Source organism: Diceros bicornis, chromosome 26 (genome assembly GCF_020826845.1).
Source record: "Diceros bicornis minor isolate mBicDic1 chromosome 26, mDicBic1.mat.cur, whole genome shotgun sequence".
Lineage (NCBI taxonomy): Eukaryota > Metazoa > Chordata > Mammalia > Perissodactyla > Rhinocerotidae > Diceros > Diceros bicornis.
In genome coordinates, this window is record NC_080765.1 from 2,647,330 (window position 1) to 2,669,507 (window position 22,178).

The following is a 22,178-nucleotide window of genomic DNA, read 5'->3' on the forward strand; positions in this document are numbered from 1 at the left end:
GTGCAGCGCCTCGCACTTCGCCCTGCCTACAGCACGTGCCGCCCGCTCTCGCCGCACCGGGGCCAGCGTGCCGGCCGAGGGGACTCCGGTGGCGCCAAAGGAGGGCCGCCCCGGGCGGGGCGCGCAGGCGCGCTGAGGCCTCGAGCCCCAAGGGGCGGGAGGGTGCGCGCGCTTCCTCGCGCACGCGCGCACGGAGGGGGCGACGGCCGCGGTGACGCTGCTGCGGCGGGCGGGCGGCGGCGCGTGAGGCGGGCGATTTCACCTCTGGGGAGGAGTGCCCCGGCCCCCGCTGCTCCGCCGCCGCCATGTCGGGCCGGTCGGGCCGGGCCGAGACCCGCAGCCGGGCCAAGGACGACATCAAGAAGGTGATGGCGGCCATCGAGAAAGTGCGGAAATGGTGAGGGGCCGGGGCCGGAGGTGCTGCGGGAGGCGCAGGCCAGGCCCAGAGGAGCGCCGGCCTGGCGGGCGGGGTGGGAGCCAGCCGGCCGGCGCTGGGGGAGGGGGAGCCGGAGAGGGCGGCAGGAGGGTGCAGCTCGCGTCGGCGTGAGGTCAGAGGGCGTGCTGGCCGCGACCAATCGGTGGGCCGCCCGGCTCGGGCCCGCCCACCTGCCCGCGGGCTCGCGTCGCCGGGGGGAACTGCGGGCTTCCGCGCTCTCGTGCGCGCCGCGGCGCCGGCTGCGTCCGCGCGCCCGCCCGCCGGCCTCCGGAGCCGTCTGCGTTTCGAGCTGTCCCACGTAGTAGCTGACGGTCTCTGAGTGTCTCCCGTCGGCTGTGCCGAGCGCTCTACGTAGGAACTGGGCTGAGTTTGGGGAGAGGTTTTCGGTAAACCTACCTGCCACCGGAGCAGGCGTGGTCGTAGGAATCAACCCTGTCTTCCCCTGGCGCTGGCCCGCACCCGGAGCGCTGGGAGTCATCTTCTCTTGGTGTCATGGAGCTGTGAGTGGAGGAGTGGACCCCTACTTGGTTCGGAAACGGCTCCTGTAACGTTCATTGCCGGCGCCGGTTGTCCGCCTGTTTTGTACCAGGAACTCCGATGCGTTATCACATTAGACTTGCACAGCCGACTGTTTGCGCCAGCTTCTTCGCTGCCTTTCTCTAGCCGATTACTACTACTGATTTTAAAGCCTTGGGTAGATGTTACCACCCTCCAGGAAGCCTTCCCCAAACCCTCCCACCCCAAGCCCTCCACCCCTTTTAGGGGCATCGTTACCTTAGGCTTGATGTGCGTTTCCCCACAAGACCAAGTTCCTTATCTCTCTAAGGGCTTCCTATAGTTGGGACTCAAATATTAGTTAAATAATTAATGATTTTCCTCTCCAAATCTAATCCTCTTGGGTTTTTTGTGAAACCTGAGACTCAGCACAGCTGTCTCTTCTGGCCGGCTCTGCCCCCAGCAGCAGCCTAGGCCAGATGAGCATCCTCTCTCACCGGGACTCTGTACCAGCCTCCTGATGATCTCCCTGCTTCAGCTCTTGCTCATTCCCCAGTCCATTCATCTTGTCACACTCAGAGTGACTTCATTTTTCTCAAGTGTAAATCTTATCATAGCACTCCTCTGCTTAGGAAATAATGCTTCAGTGACCTCTTCTTGCTCTTAGGGTAAAGACCAAAGACAGTCCTTCCTGCCTCACTGACCTGGCTCAAACTGCCCTCTTTCCCAGGATGCTGGCCATGATGCTCCCATCTTTCAGTGGGAGCCACACTACTGTTCTGCTGCCTAGCATCCTTCCTCTACCCTCACCTCCCCCTTGCATAGTTAACTCGTAGTTCTGTTCAAAAGTTGCTTCCTCAAGGACACCTTTCAAGATCCCCAGTCTAAATCAGATCCCCTTCATAGAACTTTCCACAATTGTATTAGGTTGAATCAAGACATTTCCTATATTTGACTTTTGTTTGTTTGTTTGTTTTTTGTGAGGAAGATCAGCCCTGAGCTAACATCCATGCTAATTCTCCTCTTTTTGCTGGGGAAGATGGGCCCTGAGCTAACATCTGTTGCCAATCCTCCTCCTTTTTTTCCCTTTTTCTCCCCAAAGCCCCAGTAGATAGTTGTATGTCATAGTTGCACGTCCTTCTAGTTGCTGTATGTGGGACACGGCCTCAGCATGGCCAGATGAGGGGTGCGTTGGTGCGCGCCTGGGATCCGAGCCCGGGCCACCAGTAGCGGAGCGCACGCACTTAACTGCTAAGGCACGGGGCCGGCCCCTATATTTGACTTTTTAACCTGCAAAAATCGCACTTTGATCTGTGTCTGACTGTGAAGTGAGGAGTTTGATGTCTGATTCCAACTGGAATGCAGGCTCTGTGAGGGTAGGGACCGCTCATCTTGTTCTCTGTGTGCCCAGGGCCTAGCATAGGGTCTTGTATATTAAATATTTGTTGAATAAATGGGGAAATGGGGTGGCTTGTCCAGGAATTAATTCCAGTTTCCTGAGTCTTTAGTTCATTTTTCTTTGTGTTACATCACAGTCTCTGCATTTCCGTGAAGTCATCATTTGCTGAACAGCATCATCAATAGCAACAGTACCAGCGGTTACTTTTTTTTTTTGCTTTTTTATAACCTCAAATTTAGACATGAAACTTTCAGAAATCATATTTCATTCTCCCCAACTCTGCTTGTCCATAATCTACTTCCCTTGTCTTTTCCCGGTTATGTGCCTGGGGGAAAAAACTGCCCATTTTTTTAAGGCTTATCTCAAAAGTAACTTTCTCTGTGAAGTAAAACCTTAAACCAGTCTTTCCATGGCCCAGCCTTCACCTCTTCCTGAAGCCAGTGTAAGGCTCGGTTCTGTTAGCTGCAAGCATCTTGTCCTGCTCCTGTGATTATTTTTAAATAGAATTTGATTATTTTTAAATGGAATCGTGTTTCAACCCAGAGTTCACGGGAGTCATAGGAGTTCTCCTTTCCATGGGATATCCTAGTCTTACTCTGTCTTGCAGCCTTCTCAACTTCCTTGCCACCTTCGTGTGTTACAATGGTTTCCTTACCTACCTTTTTCATTCTTATGACTCCCAAGGTAGGGACCATGTCTTATACATCCTTTATCTCCTGCAGGGCCCTGTATTATAGGGCTTTATAAGTATCAATGGAATTGAATTAATTTTTAGGAAATAAATGCTGGCCAGGTAGATACCTGAGTTTGAAACTGCTGGTACTCTGTCTTGGTGTGGTCTATGAGGAAAAGGCTTTGGTACGCTGTCCATGAGGAAAGGTGGCGAGAAGAGGGCTCAGAGCCAAAGGAACTTGATAGAGAAGTCTTTCTTGAAGGGGTGATTTTGTACTGAAAGGTAAGGTATAATTTGATGGAGAGTAAGTTTAGAAGGCATTTAAGATTGAGTGATCTGCTAAGAAGTAGAAAAGCGCAAGTTATGAACAGAAAATTGATTTTATTGTTTGTCAGTTCTAAGAAGTGTCTCTCTTTTAGGGAGAAAAAGTGGGTGACTGTGGGTGACACATCCCTTAGGATATTTAAGTGGGTTCCTGTGACAGACAGCAAGGAGGTAAGTGTGGAAGAAAATCAAAACAACAAAAAGGTACCGTTTCCTTTCTTTCTTTCATTGCCTTTTAAGTATAATTTTATTTATTTATTTTTTCCCCCAAAGCCCCAGTAGATAGTTGTATGTCATAGCTACACATCCTTCTAGTTGCTGTATGTGGGACACGGCCTCAGCATGGCCGGAGAAGCGGTGCGTCAGTGCGAACCCGGGCCGCCAGCATCGGAGCGCCAGCACTTAACTGCTAAGCCACGGGGCTGGCCCTCATTGCCTCTTAATTATAACGGAATTTATTTCCCCAGAATTGAGTTGAAGCTACTTGAAGGCACCCTCTGTCATTGGCCCACGCAAAGCTTCTCTTACTTTATTATTTTCCCCTTTATTCCCTTTCCTTCACCCATTCCCCTTTTCTAGGGCTTGGCAAACTACAGCCCAGGCCTCCCTGCTCCCTGCAATTTTGTCAGTATGGTTTTATGGAACACAGCTATGCCCTTGGGTTTCCTTATTGTCTGTGGCTGCTTTTGAGTTATAATGGCAGAGTTGAGTAGTTGCCGTAAGATCTAATGGCCAGCAAAGCCTGAAATATTTATTATCTGGCCCTGTAAGAAAAAGTTTGCTGACTCCTGCCCTTATCCAATTAGCTACCCGCTGTAGTGTGTTATATGTTTTATAAGTATATATTCCTTTCTAATAATTTTATTTATTTATTTATTTTTCCACCAAAGCCCCAGTAGATAGTTGTATGTCAGCTGCACATCCTTCTAGTTGCTGTATGTGGGACGCGGCCTCAGCATGGCCGGAGAAGCGGTGCGTCGGTGCGCGCCCGGGATCTGAACCCGGGCCGCCAGCAGCGGAGCGCACGCACTTAACCACTAAGCCACGGGGCCGGCCCTATATATTCCTTTCTAATTCGTCTTCCGTCGGTTTATTTGGACACCTGTGTATTCTTGAAAAATACATAGCATTGTTTCATAATTGTATTTTTAAAAAATTTACATCTATCTATAGCTTGTCCTATAAACCTCCATTTCTTCTCTTTTGTTCCACATTGTTTTTGAGAACTCTCCATGTTTCTGTAATTGTAAATAGAATTGTTAACTTTTGACTCTTGCATTGTATTCTTTTATCTGCAGTGACCACATTTATCTACACATTCCCTGGGTGATAAACACCCAGATTGTCTCCATTTTTTTCCCTTAACAGTTTAAAAAAATCTCAAATATAAAACACATACAGAAAAGTATGTAAAACATAAGGGTACAGTATAATGAATAATTATAAAGCTAATACCCTTGTAGAAACCACCCAGGTGAAAAAATTGAGCGTTGCCAACTCTCCCAGAGGCCTCTGTTGGACTCTTCTCAGCATCCCCTGCCTCCCCTCTGGAGGAAATCACTGTCCTGCTTTTGCTTTCCTTACCACTTCCCTGGTCATTTGTAAACACTTGTAACTTTATGTAAACAGTGTCATGAAGTATCTATGTTTGTGTGTCTTGCTTCTTTCGCTCAACATTACGTTTGTAAAATTCATCCAGATTGTCTTTGAAGCTATTTGTGCCTTTTCATTGCTGTATGGAATTTTATTACAGGACTATACCATAATTGATCTTTCTGATTCTCGCATAGATGAATGTTGGGGTTTCCAGTTTGAGGTAATAGGACCAGTGGTCCTGTGAACATTCTTATTCAGTATATAGGTCAATATGTGCTTGAGTTTTCCCAGGATGTATTCCTAGGAGTGGAATTGTTGGGTCTTAGGGTATGTGTATTTTGCCCTATCCTAGCTAATGCTAAACTATTTGCAAGAGTGATTGTACCAATTTATATTTCCACCAGAAATATGAGTTCTCATTGCTCCAAGTCCTCATCAGCAGTTGGCATTGTTAGACTTACCTGTAAAGATACCTCACTGTGGTTTTAATTTGATGGCTAATTACATAATTACTAATGAGATTGAGCACGTTTTCAATATTTATTAGCCTTTTGGATTTCCTCTTTTAGGAAGTGCCTGTTTAAGTCTATTTGGTTGTAGTCTTTTTCTTATGACTTGTAGGAATTCTCTCTGTTCTGGACACAGATCCTTTATTGATTATATACTGTCCGTATCTTTTGCCATTCTGTGGCTTGGCTTTGCACTCTCTTTATGCTGCCTTGAGTAACAGAAGTTTTAAATTTTAATGTAGGCAAAATAATTAATCTTTTTCTTTATAATTAGTACTTTTATTTATGTATTTATTTTTGTGAGGAAGATCAGCCCTGAGCTAACATCCATGCTAATCCTCCTCTTTTTGCTGAGGAAGACGGGCTCTGAGCTAACATCTATTGCCAATCCTCCTCCTTTTTTTCCCCAAAGCTCCAGAAGATAGTTGTATGTCATCGTTGCACATCCTTCTAGTTGCTATATGTGGGACACGGCCTCAGCATGGCCGGAGAAGCGGTGCATCGGTGCGCGCCCAGGATCCGAACCCGGCCCGCCAGCAGCGGAGCGCAAGCACTTAACCGCTAAGCCATGGGGCCGGCCCTCTTTATAATTAGTGCTTTTAAATGTCTTGACAAATCTTTTCCTTCTTTGAGGCCTCAAAGATATTCTTCCATATAATATTCTACAGGCTTTGTATTTTTTTCCTATTTATAACACACCTGGAGTTGATTTTTGTGTATTTTGAACTAAGGGGCCCTATTTCATTTTTTTCCACGTGGACATGCATTTGTGCCAGCATCATTTATTGAAAAGACTGTTCTTTTTCTCCTGCTCTGTAGAACCACCTTCGTCACATTTCAGGTGTCCATATATGGGTCTGTTTCTATGTGTTGCCTCCAGCTTTTGCTAGCACCAATGACTGCTACAGACATCCCTTAAACCATTCTCCTTGAGGACTTGTGGGAGGTTTTCTCTGAGTTGGATGGCCAGGAGTAGGATTGCTCTGTTATAGGGTATACATACATAATTGTTTTTACTAAATGCTGCCAGATCTCTCTCCAGGACGGCTGCACCCCTGTAGTTAGTACACTTCTCCAGTAGTGCTGGAGAGTTCATCTCCCACATCTTCACCAGCGTTGATATTACCTAACGTCTAATTCCTAACTCCTGCCAGTCTGATGAATGTGAAGTGGTATCTCGTTTATCGTGCATTTCTCTGATTACTAGTGAGCTTGATAATTTTATCTCTTCAGATTTCTTTTCCTATTTCCTCTTCTCTGATTTCTCATATTTTGCTCATTTTTGTAGTGTGTTTCCTGTCTTTACTTTTCTGATTTGCATGGTTTCTTTGATTGATGTTGTAGATATATAAAAGGCAGGTCAGTTTTGTACATGGCAGATGTCTTTGTCTGACATGTCGCCTATCTGAAGTTGTCATAATAGTGTCTTTTCATTTTTTGTGTCAAATTAATCAATTTTTTCCTTACAGTTTTTACTTTTTGAGTCTCATTTCTAAATTATTCTCCGTTCCATGGTCATAAAGAACTTCTGTATCTTCTGTTAGCTTTTCAGTTTTAACTTTCACATTTAGATCTTTAATCCATTTAGGTTTCTTGTTTTTTTTTTCCATAGTGGAAATATGGATCTAATTTTAATCTTCCTTCATACAGTGAGCCATTTCCCCTAATATTGTTTATTAAATGTAATCTGTCCTTTCTCCACTGACTTGTGATGTCATCTCTATTATATGCTGGTATTCCTATCTATATCTGTTTTTGAGCTCTCTATTCTGTTTTGTTATTATTTTATCGGTACTTGCACTGGAGTGACTTTTATTTACTATCAGTTCTTAGTATGGCTTAATGTTAAGTAGGGTGAGTTTTCTCTCTTGCTGTAGGCTTTTGGGAAGATAGCCTTTATCAAAATGAAAAGTTCCCTTTTTTTTATTTTCTAAGATTTATTAAATTTTATGAGTAGATGTTGGACTTTATCCAGCTGTTTTTCCTGTGTGTACTGAAATGTTCATGTGATTTTCCTCCTCTAATCTATTATTTATTAATATAGTGAATTATATGAATAAAGTTTCTGATGTTGAACTGTTCTTTCTTTCCTAAGACAAATTCTACTTGGATATGCTTGGGTTTGGGGGGTTTCTTTTTTATACAATGTTGCATTCAATTCACAAATATTTCATTTAAGATATTTGCATCTGGTTCTTAAGTAAAATTGCTCTGGAATTTTCTTTCTTTCTTTTTTTTTTTTTTGAGGAAGATTGGCCCTGCGCTAACATCTGTTGCCAGTCTTCCTCTTTTTTTTTTTCTCCCTTCCCCAAAGCCCCAGTACATAGTTGTGTATCATAGTTGTAGAGTTGTAGCTCTTCTATATGGGATGCTGCCTCAGCTTGGCTTGATGAGCGGTGAGTAGGTCCGCACCCAGGATCCAAATGGGCGAACCCCGGGCCACCGAAGCGGAACGCTCGAACTTAATGGCTACGCCACTGGGTTGGCCTCTGTCATTTTCTTTTCTTCTGCTATCTTGACCTTGTTTTGGTATTAAGATTACACCAGCCTCCTAAAACAAATTAGACAATTTCCCTTCTTTTTTGATTTCTAGAACAACTTGTTTAAAATGAGACAGTTTATATATGACAAACCCACAGCTAATATCATCCTCAATGGTGAAAAACTGAAAGCTATCCCTCTAAGAACAGGAACCAGACAAGGATGCCCACTGTCCCCACTCCTATTTAACATAGTACTGGAAGTCCTAGCCAGAGCAATCAGGCAAGAGAAAGAAATAAAAGGGATCCAAATTGGAAAGGAAGAAGTGAAACTGTCACTATTTGCAGATGACATGATTTTATATATAGAAAACCCTAAAGAATCCACCAGAATGCTAAAAGAAATTGAAGAAGACGCAAAGAAATGGAAGGATATTCCGTGCTCTTGGATTGGAAGAATTAACATAGTTAAGATGTCCATACTTCCTAAAGCAATCTGTAGATTCAATGCAATCCCTATCAAAGTTCCAACAACGTTTTTCACAGAAATAGAACAAAGAATCCTAAAATTTACATGGAACAACAAAAGACCCCGAATAGCTAAAGGAATCCTGAGAAAAAAGAACAAAGCTAGAGGTATCACACTCCCTGATTTCAAAATATACTACAAAGCTATAGTAACCAAAACAGCATGGTACTGGTACAAAAACAGACACACAGATCAGTGGAATAGAATCGAAAGCCCAGAAATAAACCCACACATCTATGGACAGCTAATCTTTGACAAAGGAGCCAAGAACATACAATGGAGAAAAGAAAGTCTCTTCAACAAATGGTGTTGGGAAAACTGGATAGCCATATGCAAAAAAATGAAAATAGACCCTTACCTTACACCATACACAAAAATTAACTCCAGATGGATTAAAGACTTGAATGTAAGACCTGAAACTATGAAACTTCTAGAAGAAAACATAGGCAGTGCGCTCTTCGACATCGGTCTTAGCAACATATTTTCAAGCACCATGTCTGACCGGGCAAGAGAAACAATAGAAAAAATAAACAAATGGGACTACATCAAACTAAAAAGCTTCTGCACAGCAAAGGAAACCATCAACAAAACGAAAAGACAACCTAACAATTGGGAGAAGATATTTGCAAACCATACATCTGATAAGGGGTTAATCTCTAAAATATATAAAGAACTCATGCATCTCAACAACAAAAAAACTAACAACCCAATTAAAAAATGGGCAAAAGACCTGGACAGACATTTCTCCAAAGAAGATATACAGATGGCCAACAGACACATGAAAAGATGTTCAAAATCATTAACTATGAGGGAAATGCAAATCAAAACTACAATGAGATATCACCTCATGCCCGTCAGAATGGCTAATTAACAAGACAGGAAACAATGTGTTGGAGAGAGTGTGGAGAGAAGGGAACTCTCATACGCTGCTGGTTGGAGTGCGAACTGGTGCAGCCACTATGGAAAACAGTATGGAGATTCCTCAAAAAATCAAGGATAGAACTACCATATGATCCAGCTATTCCACTGCTGGGTATTTATCCAAAGAACTTGAAAACACCAATGTGTAAAGATACATGCACCCCTGTGTTCATTGCAGCGTTATTCACAATAGCCAAGACTTGGAAGCAACCTAAGTGCCCATTGAGGGACGAATGGATAAAGAAGATGTGGTATATATACACAATGGAATACTACTCAGCCATAAGAAACAATGAAATCCAGCCATTTGTGACAACATGGATGGACATTGAGGGTATTATGCAAAGTGAAATGTCAGAGGGAGAAGGTCAAATACCGTATGATTTCCTTCATTAAGTAGTAGATAATAACAACAATAAACAAACACATAGAGACAGAGATTGGATTGCTGGTTACCAGAAGGGAGGGGGAGAGGGAGGAGGGCGAAAGGGATAATTTGGCACATGTGTGTGGTGATGGGTTGTAATTAGTATTTGGGTGGTGAACATGATGTAATCTATGCAGAAATAGAAGTATAATGATGTACACCTGAAATTTATACAATGTTGTAAACCAATGTTACTGCAATAAACAAATAATTTAAAAAAAATAAAATGAGACAGTTTAATAGAACTCACTTTTAGTACTTTCTGGGCCTTTGTGGGGGCGGGGTATAGTTGCTTTAATGGTGATTGATGTATTTAGGTTTTCTCTTTTTTGGTACTTACTTTGCTGTTTTATATATTTTCCAGAAATTTATCCATTTCAAATAGGCCATTTGTTCTTTAATAGAGGGCAGTGCTGGGTCTTGCCCCTTTCCCCACCTCCCGAAGAGTGTTTAGAAGTGAGGCAGGGCATTTTTTGGTTGGCCAGTGATGCTAAACTTTTGTTAGTGCGTGATTCAGGCCTGTGCAGTGAAGAGTTAATTGGCCTGTCCAAAATGCCAGCAGCACCCCTGCTGAAGAGCACTGATCAGAGTTTCCACATGTGCTGGTGTAGAGATACTTATCAGATTCTTTTGTACTTTAAAGTCCCCATTATATTGGTAGTTATTTTGCCTTTTTCACCTTTGTTATTTGCAGTTTTTTTCCGTAATATGATCCGTCTTGTTGCCTCTCCTAAAATCATCTTGTAATTTTGTTAATCTTTTGTTTGTTCTCTGTTTCATTAGTGTTTACCATTATTTCCTTTTTTTTTTGTTTTATTGGGTTTACTCTGTTGTTTTCCTAGCTTCTTTTTTTTTTTGTTGTTGTTGTGAGGAAGATCAGCCCTGAGCTAACATCCACGCTACTCCTCCTCTTTTTGCTGAGGAAGACCGGCTCTGAGCTAACATCTATTGCCAATCCTCCTCCTTTTTTTTTTTTTTCCCCCAGAGCCCTAGTAGATAGCTGTATGTCATAGCTGCACATCCTTCTAGTTGCTGTATGTGGGACGCGGCCTCAGCATGGCCAGAGAAGCGGTGCGTCGGTGCACGCCCGAGATCTGAACCTGGGTCACCAGTAGCGGAGCGCGCACTTGACCGCTAAGCCACGAGGCTGGGCCCCCCTAGCTTCTTGTATTGAACAGTTAGCTCTTTTTTTTCTAGTTTTTCTTTTTTTAAAATACTTTTCACTTCTTTAGTAGTCTCCCATAAATTTTGAGAAGTATGAGTGTCAAAATGTCATTGACAATGTCATCAGCTCTAAGTTTTTCATAAGTTCCTCTTTGGTTTCCTGTTTTACCCAAAGGTTATTTAATAGAATGATTTTTAGTTTCTAGATATGTGAGGGTTTTTTAGCTATCCTTATAAAATAGGTGTGTTCTGATTTCATTGAATTGGTAAGATGTTAGTTCTTTGGGATTATTGGGACTTTTCTTGTGACCTGATACATGATTGATTTTTGGAACATTCACTTGTGATTAAAACAAATATACTCTCGGGGCTGGCCCCGTGGCATAGCGGTTAAGTTAAGTGCACACGCTCTGCTGCTGGCGGCCTGGGTTCAGATCCCGGGCGGGCACTGATGCACCACTTGTCAGGCCATGCTGTGGCGGCGTCCCATATAAAGTGGAGGAAGATAGTCACAGATGTTAGCCCAGGGCCAGTCTTCCTCAGCAAAAAGAGAAGGATTGGCATGGATGTTAGCTCAGGGCTGATCTTCCTCACAAATAAAATATACGTATGTACTCTCTAGGTGTGAAATGGAACAATTGAAGCATTTATTATGCTATCCAAATCTTCTATGTCTTGGCTTATTTTTTGTATGTTTGTTCTATATATTTCTGAGAGGGGTGTGTGAAATTGTTGGTTTGTTTGCTCCTTCCTGGCTGGTGAGTCAGTTGTCACTTTATGTCGTTGACTCTGTTTTTGATGTGTGTATGTTTCTGTCGTGATTGTTAGATCATCTTGACCTGTCATTCCTTTTACCAGTATATGATGTCTCTCTGTCCCTTATGTCTAACCCTTTTCCACCTCAAATTCTGTTTTCTGGTCTTAGAATTTCTACCTTGTTATCTTTTGATTTATATTTGACTGATATGTGTTATAATTCTATTTGGCCCCTTTTTTCACATTCTCTGCTGATTGGGCATATTAGAATTAGGTTTAGCTGTGGGTGACAGAAAACTCAAAATAGCAGTGGTTTAAGAAAGAAGTTTATTTTGTTGTTTTTCTTAGAGGAGCACAAATATACAGTCCAGGGCTGGTGTGGTGGTTCTGCTCCAAGAGACCCAGGTTTCTTCCAACTGTCTGCTCCTTTTTTAAAAATTTTTTAGAGAGTAATGACTCTATTCATTTTACTTTATTTTTCTTTCCTTTTTTTTTTAGCGAGGAAGATTAGCCCTGAGCAAACATCCATTGCCAATCCCTCCAGGGATATTGGCCCTGGGCTAACATCTGTTCCCATCTTCCTCCACTTTATATTGGACGCCGCCACAGCGTGGCTTGGTAAGCGGTGCCTATGTCCGCGCCTGGGATCCGAAACCACAAACCCTCGGCCACCGAATTTAACCACTGTGCCACCAGGATGGCCCCCATTTTACTTTATTTATTTATTTATTTATTTTTAATTTTATTTATTTATTTTCCCCCAAAGCCCCAGTAGATAGTTGTATGTCATAGCTGCACATCCTTCTAGTTGGTGTATGTGGGACGCGGCCTCAGCGTGGCCAGAGAAGCGGTGCGTCGGTGCGCACCCGGGGTGTGAACCCGGGTCGCCAGCAGCACAGCGCGTGCGCCTAACCGCTAAGCCACGCGGCCGGCCCATACTTTATTTTTAATTGTGGTAAAATACATACACCATAAAATTTACCATCTTAACCATTTTTTAGGTGTACGGTGCAGTGGTTTTAGATACATTGACATAGTTGTGCAACCAATCTCTAGAACTCTTCATCTTGCAAAACTAAAACTCTATGCTCATTAAATAACAGGTCCTCATTCTTTTGCTCCGTTTTTTCTTTTTTCTGAATCCCCTCCCCTCTGCTTCGTTTTAACCTTGTATTCCAAGATCGAGCCATTCATTCAACGCATTCAGGTTCCAGGCAGCAGGAGGAGTGGAAGGACGGGCAAATGGTATTTTCAGGAATTTAAGGAGTTTCCTAAAAGTCACCTCAGGACATATACACTCACTATGTGTGCTTATAGTAGCTTGTGGCACATCTAGTGGCCAGGAAGGTTGGGAAAATGTGACCACCTAAAAATTTTATTAGTGTAGACAAGGATTTCTGCCATAATACACTTTCTTTTTTTCTCTCTCTTCACCTCATGATGACTAGACAGATTTTCTTCTGTTGATTTGAAAGTTCTACATTCTATTTTTATTTTTCTATTGGCTACCTCTAACTTAATAAAACTTACACATATTATTTTTACCTGTCAATGTATAAAGCTTATCCAAATCTGTGTGTTTTCCCTCTGAACCTGACAACACCCATAACACATTTTAACTACCTCTGGTCTCCACCCCTCCCCTCTTCCATCCTTACCTTGTCCTTACTTTTGACTGGAGTTTCAGATCAGAGTTTCACTAGTTACAGGTATATTGTGTTTTAGTCATTGCTTAATTAGACAAAGTAAACATTACTAATCATTTACTAATCCTTTGTACCTATTTATTATTGCTTTCTCTTTGATTCATTTCTCTTCTTGTTTGAATACATCCCTCAAGAGTTTTGTCAAAGAGGGCTTTTGTGGGGCTGGCCCCGTGGCTTAGCGGTTAAGTACGCGCGCTCCGCTGCTGACGGCCCGGGTTTGGATCCCGGGCGCGTACCGACTCACTGCTTCTCTGGCCATGCTGAGGCCGCGTCCCACACACAGCAACTAGAAGGACGTGCAGCTATGACATACAACTATCTACTGGGGCTTTGGGGGGGAAAATAAATAAATAAATAAATAAAAGAGGGCTTTTGTGGAGAAAACTTTCTGAAAATATCTTTTTATTTCTGAAAATATCTTTGTTTTACTTTCATGTTTAGTCATTTTACCTGTATATGAAATTCTAGGTTCAAAATTATTTTCTTTCAGCATTTTGAAACTGTTACTCAACTGTTGCACTTCTGGTGTTGCTGTTGAGAAATCTGCTGTCAGTCTAATTCTTGATTCTTTATAGGTGATCCTCTTGTGTTCCTGGAAACTTTTAGAATTTCTTCTCTATCTTTGATCTCCTAGAACTTCTGTAAGAGTATCCTGTGATGTTCACATCTAGCTTCTTTATTTCTTAACTTTTTTCTCATTTGTTTCATCTCTTTATCCTTTCCTCATGTATTCTGATTTCTCAACCTAGTTTTTGCTCATTAATCGTTTCTTCAGCTGTATCTATTTCTACTACTAAACTCACTCAGTTTTTGTTTTGAACAACTATATTATTCATACCAAATTTCCTTATTTGGTTCTTCTTTCAAAACATCTTTCCACTATCATCTTTATCTTTCTGAGAATACTTAGCATGTCTTATTTAAATTCCTCTGTTTCATTAGTCTACTTCTTCTGATTTAGCTTGTTCTGTTTATTGTCTTTCATGGTGCTAGTTTTCCTCCAGTGTCTGGTTAGTTTTTTCTGTGCACTCATCTTTTATTGCCTTGGGACTCCGAGCTGCCTTGGCTAGTAATAGATAACTGAAGGGAGGATGTAAGCCTAAACTCTGGTTTTCCCTTCTCTAAATGATTTAGGGGATGGGGTTAGCCTCAAGGTTCAGCTTTTCCCTTTTCCCCTCTCCCATCCTCCCCTGCCTCCCAGGGAATTCCCTAGTACCAATCTTACATGTGCTACCTTTATCTGGGAGCAGCCACCCTTCCTTGTCGTTGCCAAGCCCAAGGAGCTGATAGGTGAAAGTTAGGGGGGCTCTAGAGGCACCCCTTATTTTTCATGCAGCCCTGATGCCATTACCCATAAGGGCCAAAGGTCGGGCAGTTAAATCTCTTGGGTAGTGTGTATATGTGGGGGAAGGACACTGCTTGAAAGTCTCCCTCAACCTACTTCTCGTATAATAACTTCCTGGCCCTTTCCTATTTCAAATTCTCCCTGCCCAGGACTCAGCTCCCTTTGTCTCTTCCAAGGGCTTCTCACAATGTTTGTGTTGATTTCTGAGCTGGGCCCTGAGGTCCATCAGTTTATCTACCTTGCAGTGGTCTATGGTAGTGTGCCATCTTCTAAGGTACCAGTATAGACTTGTTAGATAAGGAAAAACGGAAAATGATAATCAAATTGATAAGGAAAAAAATGTGAAGGATACAAGAGAGTGGAACGCTGCTGATGGGAGAGTAAATTGGCACGAACTTTATACAAGTCAAGTGGATCGTATATGTATATTTAAAAGCTTTCAGTGATAGAGATGTTGATTGACTAGTGGCAATCCTTTCACAATGTATTCATATATCAAATCACCGTGATATACACTTTAATACACTTTAAGTATCTTACAGTTTTATTTGTCAAGTATACCTTAATAAAGCTGAGAGGGAAAGGAAAGCTTTCAAAATATTTATCCCTTTGATCTAGAAGTTTTATCTCTAGGACTTTCCTTCAGGAGAGAATCATGATGTGTGCAAGGTACATCTATGGTGTTGAACTTTACAGTATTGTTCGTTGTATTTATAAATTGCAAGCAAAGTAAAGATCTTATTGTAGAGAATTCATTAAGTTATCGTGTATCTGTATCTTGTGAAGCTTTGTAACCATTATAAAAAATTGTAGAAGGTTACTCAGTGGCATAGGAAAATGTTTTTAATGTGGTGACGGGGGAAGGGGTAGCACGTTATAATACTACATCATGATCCATTTTCATACAAATATCTGTATAGATTGTCTCTGGTTGTGTAGGTGATTTTCATTTCTTTTTCTGTATTTTTGGAATTTCCTGTAGTGCATTCCTATTTCACATGAACACAGAATCATTAAAATAAAGATAAAGGAGAGAGCAAAAAAAAATAATGATAAAGCCAAATGTTGGTGAAACTAGTACATCAAATATATTGCCATGATCCTTTTAGAGAGTAGTGAGGTACAGTGTATTTCAAGAGAAATGTTTATACTTTTTGATCTAGAAGGAATATTTTTTTGTGAATTTATCCAAATAAAATAATCCAGGAAAAAGCGGAAGTTGAGCATTGTGGCTTTATTCCTATTAACAATAAATAAGCACAATCCTAAATAAGTTAAAGCTAAATGTCCAATAGTTGATAAGTGATTGACTAACTTATGGTGTATGGAATGTTATGCAGCTATTAAAAATCATGTTTAGGGGCTGGCCCCATAGCGTAATGTGAGCTCAGCATGCTGGGTTCATGGGTTTGGATCCCGGGTGGGGACCTACACCTCTCATCAGCCATGCTGTGGCGGTGACCCACATACTAAATAGAGGAAGATTGGCACAGATGTTAGCTCAGGGCGAATCCTCCTCAAGCGAAAAAAAAAAGAAAAAAGAGGAAGATAGGCAACGGATGTTAGCTCAGGGTGAGTCTTCCTCAGCAAAAAAAAAAATCATGTTTGTGTAGTTTATGTAGTAAAATGGTAAAGTGTAATTACATTAAAATTATGTCTGCTTATAAAAAAATGAAAGGAAAAACATGCATAATTGTGTACAGTTTTTTTTGCGGAGGTAGGATTGAGCATTATTAACAAAAACTAAATTGTAATACTAGTTCAATGCATGTACAATAAATAGACATGTATTTAAAGTATGAATTAGTAAATTTGAGATTACCCAGATTTAAACTTTTTGGCTGTTGGGTTGCTCTCATTTGCAAATGCTTAGATTATTTCCTTTCCCGTGGAGTTGTTTGCTGCAAGCTAGTGCTTACCTTCCCACTCTGGTTCCCCACATATGTAACCTGCATCCTGCTTGAAGGAGATAAGGTTAGAGACAAAGGTGGACATGGGGTGATCATTTTGAATGGATGGGGTTGATTGGTCAGGCATGGAGCCGGCGGGGACCCCTTCGTCCTGTCACTGCTTGCATTACATAGACAGTGACTCCTTCCTTTGTCCATCGGAGGTCCACTCTTCTTTCACTGTTTTCTTCCTGCTGTGGCACTAAAACAGAAATCTTTCTCAAATGAGTATTTTGTGTTTCTCACCTGTTGACATAGTGAAGGGTTGGATAGAGCATTCTGATCAGGGCAGAAAGCAGAAGAGTACTACAGGGAGCTCTAGTGGAAGCTATGTGTCTGCCTCTCACTTTTGATGCATGATATTAGCGCTGGAGGGGTCCGGTTGACAGATAGAGACACTGAGGCTTGGGGACACCTTTTCCAGGATTCTGTTGTTCCTTGGGTCCTGGATTCTCAAACTGCTAGTGTTATTCCCGTTAGTCCTAACCCAGACCTCTGTGGTGTGTCAGATAGCACCCTTCTCCCTCTCTGTGAGTCTCCTGCTTGGCTCGGTCATATTCCTCTTTTTTTTTCCTTTTCTAGAAAGAAAAGTCAAAATCGAACAGTTCAGCAGCCCGGGAACCTAATGGCTTTCCCTCTGATGCCTCAGCCAATTCCTCTCTCCTTCTTGAATTCCAGGGTGAGTTGCATCCATATGTCTTCCTTGCAGGAAAATGAAAACTTAGAAGAACACATTAATAATAAGAAGAATAGTTCTATGTATCATTTTAGTGCCTCCTGTTTTGCTGTTACCTTGCTAGGCACTTCAGATAAGTCTTCATTTAACCCTCACAATAACCCTGCAAGATAGATGATGGTATCCTCATTTTCCACTAAGGAAACTAAGATTCAGAGAGGTGAAGTTGTGGATCTAAAGTCGTGTAACTAGTGAGTGACAGACCTTATATTAGGTCCTGATTTTCTGGATCAGAAGCTCTTTTCTTTAGACTGTATATTTTATATAGTGCCTTAGAGGAGGCCACCCAAAGCTAGGACGTCTGCCTGTCCACTGTTAGCACCAGTTTTCCGCTCCTAAACCAGTCCACAGTGAGTGTCCTGCTTGTGTCAGTGCTGCAGTCCTTATACTGCCTTGCACACCGACACGGTGGTTACTGTTCTGGAAGCACTTGCACTTCAGTTTCTCATTTGTATCCTTACATCAGCCTGTGATATAAACCAGGCAGTTATCATCATCCCTATTTAAGGAAAGTGATGCTTGGAGAAGAAAAGTGTTTGCCTGACCTCGTGAGTGGCGGAGCTTTATTCCTTTTGTAATAAAATGCTACTTCCACTTTAGTGTAGGAGGTAGTATTCTTTGTAGGAAAGGGCTTACAGTTTTCTCTTCGGAACTAGCCTGGGAGCATGCAAGTATCTCCTCTCCACCTCCCCCAGCACCCTCAGCTCAGAGTGATGTAAAAAGGAGAATACAAGGGAAAGATTCTCCGGCTGTGTGGGGAGTGTTCAAAATCATAAGGCTCTGGGAGAGGTATGGGGCTTCGTTTCCTCAGTCTGGCCACCATCTCATCCTTTTCATCAGTGAACATTTAATGAACCCCTACTGTGTGCCAGGTGCTGTGTACTGCATGGGAGATTCAAGGACCAGTAAGCCACAGAGCCTGCCTGTGCAGAGTATAATGGAAGGAAACTGGTGTGTAAATTAATAAATGCAGGTGTGCACAGGAAACAACAGGAGCATAAAAGAGAGGGTGGTCATTTCCACCCAAGGGAGCCTGGGACACAGGGCTCTGCAGAGGAAGTGATGCTTGAGCTGAATGTTGGCATGTGTAGGGGCTTTTCAGGAAGCCTGGAAAGAGCATTTCGTAACAGACACCTGTGCATGCAGCACCTTTTAGGTTGGGATCCAGCTTGGCTCGAGCCAGGGGTGTGTGTGGAAGAACAGCAGGCAGAGGCTGGAGATCAGAAAGGGCTTTGTAGGTTGTGATAGGGCCATTTCATGCCTGCCCAGAGAAGCACTGGAGTTTAAAATTTATCCTTTAGGCAGCAGGCAACCATCAAAGTATTTAGAAAGATCACTGGCAGTGGTGTGAAGTACAGTTGGGAGTACATGAGACTGAGGAAGGGCAGTTAGTGGCTGTTGCAGGAGGCCAGGCCAGAGATAGTGAGGCCTGAACCAAGGCAGTAGGAGAGGAAGGAATGAACACAAGTGATGTCAGAGCAGTAGGATGGATCAGATTTGGTGACTGGCTGCTGGAAGTGAGGGAGAGGAAGGAGTTGTTGACTCCTATGTTTTTGACTTAGGTGGTGACTTTAAGCCTTCAGATAGAGCTTCCCAGGTGGGAATCCCTTGATCCTTGAGGCAGTCAGGTGGAGCCTGGGCAGCTGAAGGGTGGCCACCATCAGACACCACGCTTCTTCAGATGGCCAAGAGTACCAGACAGATTTTATCATTTTCTACGCATCTTGTGTTGTGGGAAAGGTTGGGAGGCACAGCTATGTCCCTCCCTTCCACTGGATAGTGAGAAAATACCAGGGCCAAGCTATAATTGGTAGGTAATAAAGAAGGGATTAATAAGCGTATCCTGACGTTCCTGAAATACAAATGTTGTATAAACTTAAAGATTCTGGCTGCATCTTGTGCTTAGAATATATGTCGTGAAATAGAAGATGCTGAAATTAATCAACTTAAGAGTCTGTTGATATTTGCAGTGTGTAGAAGCCCCGTGAGTGCGTGCCTTCGGTTCAGGGGGCGTCTTCAGTGCTCATTGTACTCTGTTGTGTCTATGGTGGCCTCAGGAGACACCAGGCCCATGGCTCTGTACTGAGTTACCCTCAAGGAAAATGACCACCTCAGCTGTTGCCTTTGTCATGTTTGGTTTTCAGATGAAAACAGCAACCAGAGTTCTGTGTCTGACGTCTATCAACTCAAAGTGGACAGCAGCACCAACTCGAGCCCCAGCCCCCAGCAGAGCGAGTCCCTGAGCCCAGCACACACCTCTGACTTCCGCACAGATGACTCCCAGCCCCCTACTCTGGGCCAAGAGATCCTCGAGGGTGAGTCTCAGTTGACCCAGGATGAGCATCTTTGGGGGGCCTTGCCTTTTGCTCTTGATGCTTCTGTTCTTTAGAGTAAGAGGTTAGAGAAGGTGCCTCAGAGTCTGGCAGCCTCAAGCCAATCGTTAACAGTTTGGGCTATTTTGAGGAATGGTTGTATTTTCCTCTTTGACAGAATAAAGGAATAAGGCAGTCTTCATATTTGATGCCTGGTATATGTCTCTCAAAAACCCTGTGAAGTGGCAGCTGTTATCTCGTTTTACAGATGAGGAGGTGGGGTCAGTGTTAGAAAGGTTAAATCGCTTGTCCAGGATCACATAGCTGGTAACTGGTAGAATTGGCTGTCTCCAGTTTCATTCCTTCTAACTTCAGAGTTCATGCTCTTTGCGTTAGATCCTATGAATTTCTTCTTATAATATGTATTGATTCTCTGGCCAATGTTGCCTCTTCCCCAAAGCGCCTCCACACAGCTCTTAGGAAAGCTCCCCAGCCTGAGGCAGAGATTCCACAGGAGTCTCCCGCCTCAGGAGGCCCCGCAGTTCTGCTGACCTTGCTGCTTTTTCAGAGCCCTCCCTGCCTGCCTCAGAAGTTGCCGATGAACCTCCCACCCTCACGAAGGAAGAACCAGTTCCACTAGAGACACAGGTAAGGAAGCACTTTGGGTCTCCCAGTTTCTAAGAAAAAAGTGAGGACTGTTGATGTGGATTGGATCTGTGGCATCAAATATGCTATAGTAGGGTGGGGAGGCCCCAAGGGAAACTGGTGTCTCCAGGTTATAAGGTAGGGGAAGAAGTTTGGTTATCTGTGAGAGGTTGGGGCTAGGCTTCTAGTTTGTGATTAGGGTGGATGGGGAGGTTTTGGTTCAGAGGGATGGCCCTATAATTCCATGCTCTGGCTGCTCCTAGATCGGTGAGGAAGAGGAAGACTCAGGCGCCCCACCCCTGAAACGCTTCTGTGTGGACCAACCCGCAGTGCCGCAGGCAGCGTCAGAAAGCTAGCACCATCCTGGTGCCCTTCACCTCCTGGCCCCCTGCATCTATTTATTGCATTCTGATTCTGGCCGTGCTGTGTTGCTGGGGTAAGGGCAAGCACTGTGGTCCAGAGCCTGCACGTTAAGAGCCGTCTGGGCTGGAAGGCTGACATAGGACTTGGGTGGTAGCATCATCTTCCCGTCCCTGGCACCTGTGTCTGCTTGCTCTTGGGAAGAGGAGCACTCAATGTCCTTTTTGCACCCCAAGCAGGCTGGAGATTCAGCCATCCCAAGGTTTAACTGTCACCTCCAGGTAGCAGTCTCTGCTCCAGAACCTCTGGATGGAGCTGCTGGCGCTTCTACAAGAGGAAAGAGATGCGGAAGGCACCCTCTAGAGAAGAGAGTGCCTAGGGTTACTTGAACTTGAATGGAGATTGTAGAGTCATGGACTTACCCATAGGGCTAGGGGCCCTGTAGGCTGCTGTTGGAGAATTCCTGGGTAGAGACTTTGGAGGGAAGGGAAGGGCTTTTCTGTACAAGAGGGCAGAAAAGTCCATATCAATTTCTTGCTGTCCTGGCACTTCTGCCCATTCTTGAGGTTATCCTGCCTCTCGTGGGCTCTCTAGCTGCTGACAGTTCTTTGTCCCCTGCTGTAACCATCCCCTTCCCCAACACACACACACGCATACACGCAACCTTCCCTGTTTTTACCCACACATTTCATTCCAGCCTCCCCTGCCTCCTGCCACAAACTCTGCCCCAGCAAGAATTTGAGGTTCTGACAACAGTACCCATCTCCCACAGTACTCCTTCAGCTCAGACTTTCTAGAAAGTTCCCTTTTCTTTGAAATCTGCATGTTTAATTGAACTTTGTGATTTTATTTTTTGTTTCAAAATTTTAAGAAAATGGAAATGGGCAACAGTGAGTGGAGACATATTTTAGCACTGAATAGAATATTTTTAAAATTAAACTATTTGAAATATGTCTTGTTGGTATCTTAGTGCTTCATTCTTGAAGGTTGTGGAGGCAGGGGCTGGGGGTGGTGGTGGCTGAGTGTTTATGAGGTCGCTGGGGTCTGGGCCCTGCCAATTGTCTTACGACCACAGAGTGACTGTGATGAAAATGATTTGGAGACTCCCTTGGAAGTTGTCATGTAGTTCAAACTATACTTCTATTGCTGTGTACTCTGAATGCAACCAATGGATGTGTTTTCCACAGCTCCAGGTCCTTAGGAGGCATTCATGAGTTCTTTCTTTCTTTCTTTATTTAATCTTTTATTGATATCATAATAGTTTATAACATTGTGAGATTTTAGTTGTACATTATTGTTTGTCAGTCACCATGTAAATGCGTCCCTTCACCCGTTGTGCCCAACCCCCAACCACCTTCCCCTCTGGTAACCACTAAACTGTTCTCTGTGTGTTGGTTCATCTTCCACGTATGAGTG

The 22,178-nt window shown here is 43.3% G+C and overlaps 1 protein-coding gene across 2 annotated transcripts; it reads left to right on the forward strand.

The window, feature by feature from the left end:
• The first annotated feature begins 248 nt into the window (after positions 1–248).
• Positions 249–21,715, forward strand: BCL7B (BAF chromatin remodeling complex subunit BCL7B). Of its 2 annotated transcripts, none has more exons than XM_058569011.1 (6): positions 249–397; positions 3,423–3,498; positions 17,292–17,388; positions 19,590–19,760; positions 20,326–20,405; positions 20,666–21,715. In XM_058569011.1, exons 1-6 carry the CDS (start codon positions 306–308, stop codon positions 20,756–20,758), a joined length of 609 nt encoding a protein of 202 aa, XP_058424994.1. In that variant the 5' UTR covers positions 249–305; the 3' UTR covers positions 20,759–21,715. The 2 variants fall into 2 exon arrangements, with proteins under 2 accessions (XP_058424994.1, XP_058424995.1); XM_058569012.1 differs by lacking the exon at positions 249–397 and adding an exon at positions 728–936.
• The last annotated feature ends 463 nt before the right edge of the window (positions 21,716–22,178 follow it).